The sequence below is a fragment of the Aspergillus neoniger genome, assembly GCF_003184625.1.
Source record: "Aspergillus neoniger CBS 115656 unplaced genomic scaffold BO87scaffold_9, whole genome shotgun sequence".
NCBI lineage: Eukaryota > Fungi > Ascomycota > Eurotiomycetes > Eurotiales > Aspergillaceae > Aspergillus > Aspergillus neoniger.
In genome coordinates, this window is record NW_020291137.1 from 880,782 (window position 1) to 894,471 (window position 13,690).

Here is a 13,690-nt window from a genome sequence, read left to right on the forward strand (position 1 = left end):
TCACCCAGAGAGGGAGATGAGTCCCTCCCTCCACATACCCCCACAACCTATCTATTATCTTGCTATGAGGCGTTAAAACGGCGTTTGATATTCATTCCACATATTCCCTTTCCTGATTTCAATCCTCTTGCACATCTGTACACCCCCCTCCTATACCAAGAACCATGATCAGTAGGATGGATAAACGCGGGACTGGGCACGGTGCACACGGGACTGGACTTATCTATCTGGGCGGGCGGACGGACGGACGGCACGGCACGGCACGGTACGGTTTCTATTTGATATCCCCAAGGGCTTGCAAGCATGTATGGCACATTGATCAATGTTATCTTTATCTCTGTTTTTTATCTGTCTTTTTCTTCATCTTCTCTTGATGTCAAATTTCCTTTGTCCCGCTTTCTGTTTCTTCCATATCACTTTACATGAATGTATTTGCTATGCTACCATTACCCTCTTGTGTTCCGAGGCACACGCTGCTAGCTTTGCATAGCTGAAGTATACAGTACCAGCTTGGGCCGAGAACTTTCCGTCCGGGCTGTCAATCAGCTTTACGAATAGACAAAGAAGACAGTGTGCTAACTTTGTTGTGACTACTTATCGTTAGTTAGTAGTAAATGGCTTCCCCATCTTAAAAAGTATTGGCCGTTGTGGTAATGGTGCGGGATAACGCCAGACAAGCAAGTTAGTAGATATAATTATGGCGATGATTATCTACTATAATAAGCAGAGTACAGATGGAAAAGATATTATTTTATAACTTGATTGTCAATGTTTCATTTTCATTGTCATATGCTTTTTTTAAGAAAACAGGGACTGACTGCGTGATATGCACAACAGCTTCTCCTGGTCTTATCTGTTTCGATCGAAGAATTTTTGTACTTCATAAACATCACTCATGCCACCGACGAGCCTAGGTATTTCCGAGCACCGCGACGCCATCCCCTCATGTACACCATTAGATAAAAGAGAAAAAAAAAAGGATAAAAGAATAAGAAGAGATAGAAAAAATGATGGGAGAATCAGCGACTCTGCGTAAACATCATCTACAAAGCTCAAATGAACAAGCAAGAAAAGAAGACAACACAAGAATGTCGGGTTTAGGCAGTGCCCACGCCGATCTTGGACTCAGAACTACTCCGTTCGGTCTCCTTCTGCTGTTGAGAAGCCAGGAACTTCTTGAACATAGCGGCGATGTCGCTCTCCGACTTCTTGGCCTCTTCCGAGGTTTGTCCGTTCTTCTCAGTGATCAGGTTCTTGAGCCACTGGTTTTCCAGCTCCAGGGCCGTGACGCGAGCCTCCAGCGCAGTGTTCTTCTCGGTGGTCTCCTTGACGGTCTTCTCGAGAGCTTGCTCACGCATCTTCTTCTTCACACGGAAGCGGGCGCTCGCGGCGGTGTTCCGGCGACGCTTGTCTTCTTCGGCGGCAACGCGCGCGGCCTCCTCTACGCTCATGGCCGGGGTCTTTTGTGTGTTCTTGCGCTTAGGTCCTGCCGCCGGGGAGGTGGTAGCCGGGGCCGGGGCGGGGGTGGCAGCCGCAGACGGCGGGGATGTGATCGAGGACTGCGGGGAGGGCTGAGAAGCCGCTTGGCTAGGAGCAGGGTTGATGTTGAGGGGACCGTTGGGCAGGGACGGAACTGCAGAGTACTGTGTGTTCTGGACCGGCAAAGGTTGGGTGTTGATTGAGTTCATAGTAGAGGAGATGTCGTTGACGTTGCCGAAGCCTTCTAGAGAACGTTAGTCATGACTTTCATGATTGGATGAAAGCCCCTGATGAGGCAAGCAAGTCGACCAAGGGAAAAGGGTCCAAAGCTGGGCGGAAGGGGTATAAAGCACAGCATCACTGGGATCAACACGAGCCCAGATCATCTTGAATGTGCCACAAAGGGTGCCTCTATGCAATCTCCCACGCTGTACGGGTCACGTGGTATGGCGCCATCACGAGAGCAATTGGCGTTATCCCAGGCCAAGGCAAGGCTGCTGCACGTTTTGCGATCGCGCACAGACAAAGAGGACCCCGTGCAGCATACGAGCCAATGGGAGAGCCTGCAGATGAGGTGCGCGGCGGAAGGAACAGCTCGTGTCTCAGGGATATAGTAAAGCTTCTCCCACTAGTACTAGTCCCTGAGAGGGTACGAGATTCGCACAATCAAAGCAAATTGGACAAAGAAAAAATGAAAGAGGGGGTTGGCGGGCTGAAGGTATGGAAAAGGCACATTGATGAGGGCCGATGGTTGAAGCAACTGGCGAAGCGGTGCACATGCAGGAAGTATGCAACTGCTTCAACAATACACCAACAGTTGCCCGTAACCACCCAGCTTGGACCCAAGAATTGTATATCGTGGTGTTTTCAAAAAAAACTCTGCAGCAACTCACCTCCCAAAAGATTCAAAAAGTCCATGTCAGAGCTGGTGTCTTGCGCGGTTTCCTTCTTGACTGTGTTGTCCTCCAGCTGGTCAAAGTTGGGCAGATTCAGATTGGCAAACTTGTCGAAATCAAAGAATTCGGCATTGGTAAAAAGCGATAGTTCATTTTCGAGGTTGTATGAATCCTGATGTTGCTGCTGAAGGGCCTGATCGTACGGCGAAGGAATGGCATTCAGGTCATCAAGATATTGAGAGAAGTTGGGGGCCCGACGGCCGTTGAATTCGGACATGATGTGATTTTGAGGCTTTACGGGCCTCTTTCCCTGAAATCCGGCGATGCGAGTATTGAGGAATGTAGTCAGGTTTCGTAGTTTCTATATCGAAGTCCCTCTCCACTGGGACACTTGGTCGTACGATCACCACCAAGTATTCAAGACCGTTCACGGTAACCCGCACAGTGTATTCGTCGTGGGCGGACCAATCGATGGGGTCGCAATGCAGGCGATATGGGGTGTCAGCGGGATTCGAAGACGAGACAGGAGAAGATAAAAGGCGTGGGAAGAGTCGAGGAGAGAAAGAGGGTCAAGTCGAGTTTGGAGTGTGGGACAGCCGGAGACGAAAAAGAGTGGGAATTTGCGGCGGGGCGGGGGAATTGGAGGGAAGCCGCTGATTATTAAGTTATCGGGGGGAAAATGCGGCACAATGGCCCCGTTGAATAATCCCGGTGACTAACCGTCCCTCCCATTCACTTAACTACGCTTTTGTCTCGCTCCGATCGCTACTTGCATCATCTTGCAATCATTCACTCCATCAAGTATTCTTTTCCAAATTATTTCTAGATCTAATCTCCCCATCCGCTGGGCCCCAGAATCTGGATACTTTTCCTTCCCTCCCTTGAGGTACACAGTACCTGCGCTGGGTTACCCGGGAGCCGCGTGTTGCCACCGCACAATCACTACTAACCACTACAGTAATTGCTTTTCCGCTGATGACATCGAACCCGAGTCATCCTCTTTCCGGTGGCCGAAGTCGGGCTTGCGGAACCAAAGAATCGCACTGCCGCCGTCCTTCGCCGGCCTGGTTTTAGGGTCCAAACCGGTTGAACTTTAGGGATGACTCTGGCCACTCTCGTGTGTAGTCAGATTGAACAAATTCCTTGCACTGGCTTATGGTCTACCAGACTTGCTTGACCGGGTGTCCGCTATGGATGCCCTGGTTGGCTCAAGGCTGATGGCTTGGCGACCTTAGTATCGTTTAGTATTATTGTTCTACTTCGGATTTTGCGCGGTTCGCGAGGAGTTAATCTCCCTGCTTATAAACCACATCTCGTGTACCTGCTGAATCCAGTTAGCCAAGTGCCGACTACAGAAACGGGTAAAATTATCCGCGAGCACAACCTCACAACCTCCTCATTAATAATCGGGATCTGCATACTTATCGTATGAGGTTATCCACAACCTCTCCTCTTGTCCATCCTTGCAGATATGGTATGTTCATGTATCACACGATAGTCGACGTGTAGACAACATACCCTGTAATCACGCTATTTCCGGCATCTATAGCGCTATTCAGACATCAAATCAATGAAAAGAGGAGTAGTGAATAACTGGAGATGATCAACTTAGAATGCGGGAGCCCCTGCGCTGCCAACCGCACTAAGATAAGTCCCGGTGATTCTATCTCCACGTGATGCTGTTTGTTGATGCCCCAGGAACCACCCGCAATCCCGTAGCTTCGCGCCGCATCCAATCTATCCAATCCCAAATTCAGCAAAGTAACCACTCAGCCCTACCAATCTGCCGAGTTGTTGCTACACGGACCTATCTAGTAGGTCTTCCATCAACACTCACACCCAATGGCCCGCCTAAAGTCTGTCCGCGCGCCTACAACCGCCAGTCTACCCAGCAACCTCCGCATCCCCTCCTCCACGCCGTCCCTAGTCAAAGCCTTTGGCAAGCTCACCCGACAAGCACTGTTGGATCTGGCGTTCCAATGGCTCGAAGATCGCAATCTCCAGGCATTCCCACCATATCTCCAAGAAGATGAAGATGAGAAAGAGGAGGAGGACGAGGGACTGAGTCCCTATCCTGCGGAGCGCACCGTCAACGACGTCCGGAACGCATACCAGGAACTGCAACTGCGCAAAGGCGGCAAACGCGAAGTAATCGACCGCATCCTCGAAGGCGACTGGAGACATGGGATCACCCTGCGACAACTTGCCATGGTTGACCTTCGCTACATCGACGACCACTCCTCCAGCCTCCGATGGACCGCACTGGAGCTCTCCCGCATCGAAAGCCAACAACAACAACAATCAGACCCCTCCGACCTCTCCGCATGTCTTCCGCGCGTCCACGCCTCAACCTTCCTCAGCAAGCTTCAGCAACAAATCTCCCCGCTAGTAAAAGCGCACTACTACCTCTCCCGCTCGACCTCACTTCCTCTTACCTTCCTCCGCATCTTCGTCACCAACTCCCCCTACCAACATCCGCGCCAGGCCGCCGAACTCCTCACCGACGCCTCGCGCGTCATCTACATCGCTTTCCCAGATAGCTGTCCCTACCTATACACCTCCATAGCCTCCACCCCGGGCTCCTCGAAATCCAGCAGCACATCCGCAACCCCCACCGCCATCGCAACCGACCCCCGCAGCCTGCAACGTCTCGTCCGCGACGCCCTCCCGAAGGCTCTCTCTCTCCCCCACCAGCGCTACACCCTCAAACCCACCTCCCTAACAGCAAAGAGTCTCCAAGCACTCCTCTCCCTCCGCGGCCCCGGCCGTGCCAACCAATCCACCGGCGCATTCAGCATCTTCGCCGACGCCGCCCTCGAAGGAAGTCCCCTGGACCCTCGACCATCCAACACCGTCACCCCAGAAGAGCACATGAACCATCCCTCGCACCACAAGGAGAACCAACACCCCGACGACGCAGACACATCCACCTCTAAACCACCCAAACGATCCAAAACCGACCACGAAGACCCGCACGTCTCCAAAAAGCGCACCCTAACTGTACAATCCCGCTTCGGTACCTCCGCATCTCTATTCTCTGCTCCGCTCGACCGTCTCGATATCCGTCTCCTCGATCCCCCAAATCCAAATTCAACATCCACATCAACATCGTCAACACCAACCCTCTCCCTCACCTTCACCGGTGCAGACATAATCAGCGGATTCCGCAAACTAGCCGAGAACGGCATCGTCAATGCAGAAAAAATGCCTTCGTGGATGACGGGCGAAGAAGCAGTGAGTGTAGCTGTTGTTCGTCGGGGTCGGCGGGTCGTGAAGGACAGTGGATGAAGAATCTCCTTGGGAAACCAAAATTTTGTCATGGCTATATAAGGCTTGCATGCATGCATTTGGCTACCATTCATTTCGTGGTAGAGAGCTCTCTGAGGTGTGCCTTCTACGGGGTACTAATGTGCTTGTCCCGGTTTGGAGGGATTGGATACCTCTTATTCCCATGCAGGTGGGGGTGCGCGCCGGGTTCGAGTCAGGGACACGGGTTTTGTCCATGTGTCTGCGTGGCCAATCTAGATTGGATTGGAACTGAGCGATGAGGTTGGCTCGGGCGTAGTATATAGTATCGTTGATTTTGGATGCTCATCTGGAGCTGAAAGTTTACCAGGATAAGAGCCGCTGTGATATCCAGCAAGACTACTACTTGGGGTCAGTAGATAGGACCTCTGGCAGCAGGGAGGACTTCAAATTTTATCTGCACAGACAACGCAGTTTATGTTCAGTGCAATCTCGCCTTATTGTTGGATAGAGCTAAATGTACTGCCCATTTGGAAGAATGATACCAATGTATTAATATAACTGAATGACATGCGCTGGGTATCAATCTCAGACTTCCGACGCTTATAAAGATCCAGAAAACAATCCAGGCCAGACGGATAAGCTTCACTACTAATATCGGTTGGCGTAGTCCCACGCACCTCTACCACGTCGCGAACCATAACGAGACGATTGCCGGTGCACCCAGTAAGGATGATATGTTGAACAATCTATACCAGAACTGTCAGTATCAGCCCTACGTGAAGGCAATAAACAAAAAAACGTGAGAATCACAGATTCGGTCTCATACCGCGAATTCCAGACAGGCCGAGCTGATCGGCTACATTGACGTAGCCATCGGAATCTACACTGGCTCCTTTGACCAGTTCATCAAGCTTCATGTTACCAGTATCTGCTTGCCAAGGAGAACGGCTGCGCGGGGAGTCAGCGGTGCTCTTGCTCTTACGCTCGCAATGAAACATACCAATAAACGCATCTCACTCCTTGGGCTTGCTGGGTTGCGGCCCACTTTTGGAAACAAGTTTTGTGTATATTGTTTCCGCATGCTGCTCGGCACCATACTATCTCTTCTTTGTCGGGTTCGAACTCCATGAAGCAGATCGGGCAGTCGCCTTCAACAGGTTTCCTGTTCCCATCCTTTTTTCCTTCAGCGTGGGCCTGCTCGCGGCTGATGGGAGAGCCGTTGTACATTTCTCGGAGTTCCTAAGGTATAGCCATGAGCACTGCAATCTCGTGCGGCTACCATCAACCTAACTTACCGACGACAAGAATGCTAACTGATATTGAAGATGCTGAGGCGCTCTAAGGGCCTTGACTAGGACTTCACCAGCCAGAAGAATCAGCAACTCGGATATTGCAGAATTACCAAGTAGAGAGACGAGAGTGCGGGGTAACTGTCTACGCAAGGGGCTCAACGTACCATAGCAGATGTGTTTGCATTGATTCCCTTTTAGAGCATCTGGGCAGCTGCAAGATGGCACCTTCCCTATCGTGGTCTTATAGATGTTGCCAGTGGTACCGACAATGTCGAATGATATCTCGGGCGCATCATCGACTTCCGTGACAGTATGTCCGACAACGAACATGCTGTACGAAACAAGTTAGCTTGCTATAGGGTCCAAACATGAAGTACGGCATACCGCTGGGATAGTGCACGCGCGGCTCTATCAAGATATGTGCTGGGAGGATGGGTGCGGAATCTTCTCGCTCGGCGTTCAGGAGCTGGCTCGTCATATGATGCTGGTGCTCGAGCTCTTCTTCTAGCAGGGCTAGGGGTGTCACCAGTCAGATCGATCACCTCAACGGGATCTTGAGTAGGACGACTTGGAGCAGATCGACGCGACTTCTTTGATGACGTACTTGGTGTGACACTCTGTTCAGTCGCTTTTCGCTTCCTGGACGACGCGGGGGTGCTTGCCACAGCTCTTGAGCGTGTAGCTCGAGCGTCCGTAGGCGTGGAGGCGCTCGCATGCTGCTGGCGAGAAGGAGTTGTACGTGTCACTCCCATTCCGAACCCAGAAGCTATTCTAGGCCAGGAGCTTGACAAAGGGAGAAAGGAGGCGTAGCAAGACAAGAATAGTCGCAGTGGCGGCTTCCGTAGTATGGAGTAAACGACCCCTAATCGATAAGCAATCAGATCGGATCATGACATAATCAGGCTAATCCCCAAAGGAATGACAGATCTGGGAGGAACCGTGATCAATGACCTGCCTAGCATCAAGATCTACTGTAGATGTCACATTGACGATCCCAAGGCTGGTTCGGATGTCTCCATTTGTCTGATGAGAGTAAGAAATCGGAGCTATCGAGTCAAGTTTGAACAGGGATGATCCAATAGTTCGCGTATCCCGGCCAATGCGGAGGTTTGCTCGGTTTGCCTCATTTGGCTTGTTTGCTTGAAGCTAGTGCGGCGCTGATAACGACGGAATGACGCCGCGTCCGGCTCTGGTTCAACTCGCAATCACATCCCTCCATGGCACGCCCTCGCGCTCACTCGGGCGCTGATGCCCCTAAAGAGCCACATGCAGTCTCTCTCAAAGGTACGCTTTGCCGAGACACCCTTTTATCATGGTACCTTGGCTGATCTTGTCCAGTATTGCGGTAAGCACCGAACTTGACCCGATGGCTCCGCTCGTTCCTGACCGTGCAAGACTATCGCGACCCTCCTTATCCTATCAGTACCCCCTCCCGGCGGCAGACATAAAGATCTCAAGCAAAGCATCACTCAGCTATCCCGCCGATAATGTCGACGATCAGTTCATCCTCACCCCCAATGTACGAAGACCGTCCAAGTTTAGTCATAACCTCACTGACTGTTCGACAAGTTAACCCTACCTCCGGCGTTTGGATCTGCGTATGTGGGTGAGACGTTTGCATGCACTCTCAGCGCCAATAATGAGTTGCCAGATGAGGAGACGTCGCGCGTCGTCACATCGGTTCGTATAGTGGCAGAGATGCAAACACCATCGCAGGTAGCGGCATTAGACCTAGAACCGGCCGAAGACACGGCTTCGAAGGACGGGGTGCAGAAGGGCCATTCACTACAAAAAATAGTACGGTTTGATCTCAAGGAGGAAGGGAATCACATCCTGGCGGTTAGCGTCAGCTACACGGAGACATTGATTGGGTCGGACGCGCAAGCAGCCAGCGGGCGTGTGAGAACCTTCCGCAAGCTTTATCAGTTCGTGGCGCAGCCCTGTTTGAGCGTTCGAACCAAATCATCAGAGCTGGCGCCCCTGGAAGTCGAGAACAAGTCACTCGGACCATATGGCAAGACCCGGCTGCTCCGGTTTGCTCTGGAAGCGCAACTAGAGAACGTAGGCGATGGTCCTGTGGTGGTCAAGGTTCGTCGAACACAAATCATACATAAAGTGAGACGTCTCCTGGGCGACATGCTAATTTAGACAGCAAACGAGGCTCAATCCGAAACCGCCATTCAAGGCCGTATCTCTCAATTGGGATCTACAAGGACCGGATCAAGCGGATCCGCGGCCACCGACTCTACATCCGCGGGATGTCTTGCAGGTTGCATTCCTCGTCGAGCAAGAAGAAGGCCAACAGGAAGGGCTGGAGACCCTGCAGAAGGACATGAAACGCGACGGACGCGCCGTGCTGGGCCAGCTTTCGATTGAGTGGAGAGGCGCAATGGGCGACAAAGGATTCCTAACGACGGGTAATTTGATGACGCGAAGACGGGCATGAGACAGACCAATCGGACGTAATATTTCCTGCTTACGGTCTCTCTGCTGTGTACCTGAACTGCAGCGGGCTTTTTCTTGGCCTTTGACCCCCTTGTGTAACAACAACAGACACACATTCCAGACACTGCAGCCAACGATGCCAGCGCAGATCCCGAAGAACCCTCCAGCTCCGTGTGTGGCAGTCTGAAGACTCACAAGCTCACCGGTGATTTTCCTCAACCAATCACCGACTCCACGGAGGCATGCATCAGCACACAAGATGAATGGATGAGACGGGAGCCAAGCGGATGTTGCACGGATGCGAACCTTCTCAGGGCAGCCAATCCCAATCCCCTAGCTTGCGACACTTTGCGTGGTGGTTACACACGTTCAACGGGGACAAAGAAAAACGACGAGACTAACATCATATGTTCGGGAGCTTATCTGGGAGTCTAGTACTAGTCTAGGGGTGTACAGAAGAAACAAAAAAAAAGGTACCTTCCGACGGCGCCCCCCGTTAACGCCGACGGAAGCTTGGCCGTATTCCATTCTATCTTTAGATAGATTTTGTTCCCCATAAGGAAGGAGTCGTTGAAATTCTATATTCCTTGATTAGTTATAGATGAGCCACCACAACTGACCAGTCATGTGCTATTTGTGCAACACAGTCAGCACCATAAGTAACAGTATCTACTAGGTAGTTGATCGTCAATCAGCCAACTACTATCCAACCAACCAACCCCCCTCCTGTACCTCAGCAAATAGTCCAAATCTACGGACTACCTAACTAACCCTGAAACCTAAAGATAACATGATAATTCTCCCCGGGAGCGGTCGAGACCATCCATCCAACCGTCCCCACGGACCACCGGTCGGGGGGGGGGAAGGGTAAAGGGAAAGGGAAAGTCTAGTACTCGGGTCTAGATAGGCCTAGGTCAAACCTAAATTTACCTCAAACTCAGCAACAAAAAAAAAAAAAAAAAAACCAAGTTGTTGTCATGTGTCCACTCCTAGAGAATAAATAGAATACGTACGTACTCCATAGAATAAAGTAGAACCAGGCTGTTTTACTACTGAGTGGCAGGTTGCGGATGGTTTATTCGGCATTCGGATGTTCTAGCCCGTAGACAGAAAACGAGAGACTAGACTAGGCTAGAGTTGAGTTGAGTTGGGTTTTACTTTGGGATTTTTTCTTGGCCTTGCATGGATGCTAAATGAACGGAAGGAAGAAAGAGAAAGAGAATCCCTGACAATGGCATTCAATTCTGGGGAGGATATAATTAGTACTTAGTTAGTATGTCTTAACTTGACTCGCTGGCGTTCTTCTCTCTCTCCCTCCCGCCCGACAGTTAATATGGTATGGTATGTCTAGAAAAATCAAAGACATCATTTCTATAAAAAGGGATAACACGGATAATTTATCCATACCCGTACACTGGATGATAGTCAGTCAGTCAGTGGGCTGATCAAGGTCCAGAACATGCAACTGCTCTGCCTTACACGCTGGGCTGGGCTGGGCTGGCTATACCTGCTGTATACTATACGGTGTGTGTGTGTGTGTGTGTGTGTGTGTGTGTGTGTGTGGTGCTGCGGGCGCTGTTCTTCCGTCCCAGCCAACCTCTCATCACCAACTGACCGACCGACCGACCGACCCCCTTTCAACTTCCAAGTACTTATCTACTGACTAATAAATATCTATACTCTATCTGCAAAACAGCTAGATAAAAGTTTAGATTTGTTAAGTTATCCTCTAATTTTACTACGTAGGAATTATTATGTAACTATATGTTCGAATTGGTTTAGTCACCGCCCCTCTCTCTTCTCTATTTCTCTCCGTCCCTGTCAGAGGTGTCAAATGTCCATCCACTGCGGGACGATACTGGATAGTATAGTATTGATAATGAATAGGGTGGGTTTAGTAGGTAACTGGTATTTATGGAGATATCTATGCCCCGTAGAAGAGAGTAGAATAATCTAGGGAAACTGTTAACATCAAATGGCGAAAAGAGATCCCCCAAGCCGTAATGAATACTCCGTAGCGTCGTAGTCAGTGTAGATAACAGTAAGTAGATCGGTCGGAACATCACCGGGTTTCTTGTCTTTTCTTTCTCTTTTGAGTTCACAAGGCAGGCTGCGTAGGGCTTGAAAAATCAAGTGAAAATAGAGAAAAATCTGTAGCAACCAACCAACTAACTGACTACTGTAAAATGCTTGGTTGGTCTACTGCATCAATCATGCGGGTAAGCAAGTCCGGGGAAGTAGGGCTATGCAAGGAACCATTATTGGAACTTTCTCTTTGGTTTCTTTTTCTTTTCTTTTCTTTATCTTTTCTTCCCGTCTTTCTTTCTTAAGAAGTAAAGATGGGCTGGGCTGGGAAGGCTGAAATTGCTGTTGTCCATTTGTGGTTTAGATTGTATGCATGTATGATGAAAACCTACACATTGATTGCTGCAGGGTTTGGTCTACCTACTGTACTAGCCACTGGATTTATGAAATTTCTTTTTGCCTTTGGTGGTGGTGGTGGTGGGTACATACCTTAGTGTTTGGTGGCGGCCTGAGATGAGTGAGTGAGTGGTGGCTTGTTTTCCCTATATAGATAGTAGTATACGGGATTTGATTTGGTAATATGCATGAGGTTTTCTTCTTACGCTGAGCCCTATGAAGCCGGAGTTAAGGGGCACTGGTTGGATTAAATTTAAAATGGTGAAACTGGTTCATCAATCTATGCCGGTGTCTTACCTATTCTGTGACGGTGTGATATTACCCCATTGGGTATGGTGCGTGAGTTTGAGAACGAATCCATGTCTCGACAATATAAGGATAGTGTTCATCGTAATAATATTTGATTGAAATTCATCATTTATCTGCTCAAAATTAATATCTGGTCTCGTCTCGGGTGTCGACCGGCGAAATAGATTTTGGCACCGGATTATCGTCATTGCTTCGGCTCCACATCGATCATCAACGCAACCCCGGGCCATTTCGACTTGGAGTTCTCGGGTGGTCGGGTGCGAGAATCCAGAGGATCCACCTCCTTTCTTTTTGTCTGAGGTAAATATGAAAAATATGCATCCAGAATCGTGCTGAAATTTTTGTACCCACAAAATCAGTGAGTTATCTTGTTAAAAGAAATTGGTTTGGTATGCGCTTCGGTCCTTTGCAATTAATCCCACAATGCGGAAGTGAGAACCTCGGCTGTCTTGGTCCAGAGATAACCGCACCCTTTTCCCCCTTTCAGAAACCGCCCTCCAGTTTCAGCTCTAACAGTTCTGAATCCATGGGATTCAAGGCTGCGTTGCTGGTCCTCCAATCATCGTTTGTCATGGCGATCTCCGAACTCTGGTTGGCACTTACCTACCTATTTAGGAACTCCGATGTTGCTACCTTTAGTCTCCGTACTTCCTTCGCCCCAGGCACAGCTTAGCAGGAGGCTGGCTGTGTGCGTGTGCGTATGGAATTAGCCTTCGATTCACTGCACGGTCGAGCCTGTCGGTCAGACACAAACAATGAGAGGAGCGATAACTGTGTGTCCAACGGATGTATAATAATAATAACAATAATTACCATAGTGGCCTCGAAATCCCGCATTTTCTTCGAAGTGCTCCACATGGCCTCTTTCTCAGCCCCAAACTTCAACCCTCGGCGGCCGTAACGATAAGAAAAGACGTAATGGTCTGTGTTTTCCATGGTTATTCCGAACGGTAGTTCTCTTGCAGCGATCCAACGAGGACCATTCAGGAGCAAAGAGTTGCCGGTGAGCCAAGCCATTTGTGCGCGACGGGATCCACTGAGGGCCCAGCGATTGATATGCTGCCGTACCTGTCCCTCACAGATGAGGATGTAAGTTCCTCTGTGCTCCGGATGCCTAGCTGTACTCAGTGAGTTATGTGCATACCTCTCAGCAGTTATACCGAGTATCACAGTAGTCCTTGGTAGGAGGAAGCAGCGGCAGCTGCACCAAGTATTAGCCCGTCCTATCAGCTACCTTGCTTTCCTTTTTTTTCTGCCCGGACCAAGCAAGCAAGCGGATCCTCGTAACACAGCTGATGCGGGAGTTGCTGCGCGGCTGCGGATGGTGGTTGGCGGGACGCACCCAACCATGCACACTTGCAGTAGTTCATGGTCGCGCCCGGGACTTAGGGGGGAGTGAAAAAGGTTGTTGGTACCTGGGAACTGCGTCTGCCTACTAGAGTAGGTGAGCGGCAGTAGTACTCCGAAGTAGCAGCAGGAAGATGTTCCACCGACTCGTTGTATTCCGGTTCCAATCTGGGCAGAGCTGCACGTTTATTTGTTATTTTCTTTTCTCTAGCTGCACATTGCTTTTGCTCTGCCTGCTTCTATCGCCTCTCC

At 50.1% G+C, this 13,690-nt stretch overlaps 5 protein-coding genes across 5 annotated transcripts; 3 read left to right on the top strand and 2 right to left on the bottom strand.

Annotated features, from left to right (window-relative positions):
* Positions 1-762: 762 nt before the first annotated feature.
* On the bottom strand, positions 763-1,722 carry BO87DRAFT_374877 (putative bZIP transcription factor (MetR)). The gene has a single exon (XM_025622891.1). The coding sequence runs from the start codon at positions 1,686-1,688 to the stop codon at positions 1,098-1,100; it is 591 nt and encodes a 196-aa protein (XP_025482009.1). The 5' UTR covers positions 1,689-1,722; the 3' UTR covers positions 763-1,097.
* A 2,401-nt stretch (positions 1,723-4,123) lies between these two features.
* Positions 4,124-6,143, top strand: BO87DRAFT_374879 (CENP-N/CHL4 family protein). Its single transcript, XM_025622892.1, has one exon. The coding sequence runs from the start codon at positions 4,218-4,220 to the stop codon at positions 5,661-5,663; it is 1,446 nt and encodes a 481-aa protein (XP_025482010.1). The 5' UTR covers positions 4,124-4,217; the 3' UTR covers positions 5,664-6,143.
* On the bottom strand, positions 6,094-7,927 carry BO87DRAFT_374880 (RING finger protein). Its single transcript, XM_025622893.1, has 6 exons — positions 7,301-7,927; positions 7,081-7,247; positions 6,920-6,981; positions 6,625-6,863; positions 6,451-6,572; positions 6,094-6,376 (listed from the first exon to the last, which is right to left on the bottom strand). The coding sequence occupies exons 1-6, from the start codon at positions 7,666-7,668 to the stop codon at positions 6,273-6,275; spliced, it is 1,062 nt and encodes a 353-aa protein (XP_025482011.1). The 5' UTR covers positions 7,669-7,927; the 3' UTR covers positions 6,094-6,272.
* Positions 7,928-8,133: 206 nt separating this feature from the next.
* On the top strand, positions 8,134-9,362 carry BO87DRAFT_395380 (trafficking protein particle complex subunit 13; the record flags this gene model as incomplete). The annotated part of the gene is made up of 5 exons (XM_025625179.1): positions 8,134-8,200; positions 8,255-8,261; positions 8,312-8,435; positions 8,486-9,004; positions 9,069-9,362. The coding sequence occupies 5 exons, from the start codon at positions 8,134-8,136 to the stop codon at positions 9,360-9,362; spliced, it is 1,011 nt and encodes a 336-aa protein (XP_025482012.1).
* Positions 9,363-10,702: 1,340 nt separating this feature from the next.
* On the top strand, positions 10,703-11,106 carry BO87DRAFT_241567 (uncharacterized protein). The gene has a single exon (XM_025618839.1). The coding sequence runs from the start codon at positions 10,821-10,823 to the stop codon at positions 11,022-11,024; it is 204 nt and encodes a 67-aa protein (XP_025482013.1). The 5' UTR covers positions 10,703-10,820; the 3' UTR covers positions 11,025-11,106.
* The last annotated feature ends 2,584 nt before the right edge of the window (positions 11,107-13,690 follow it).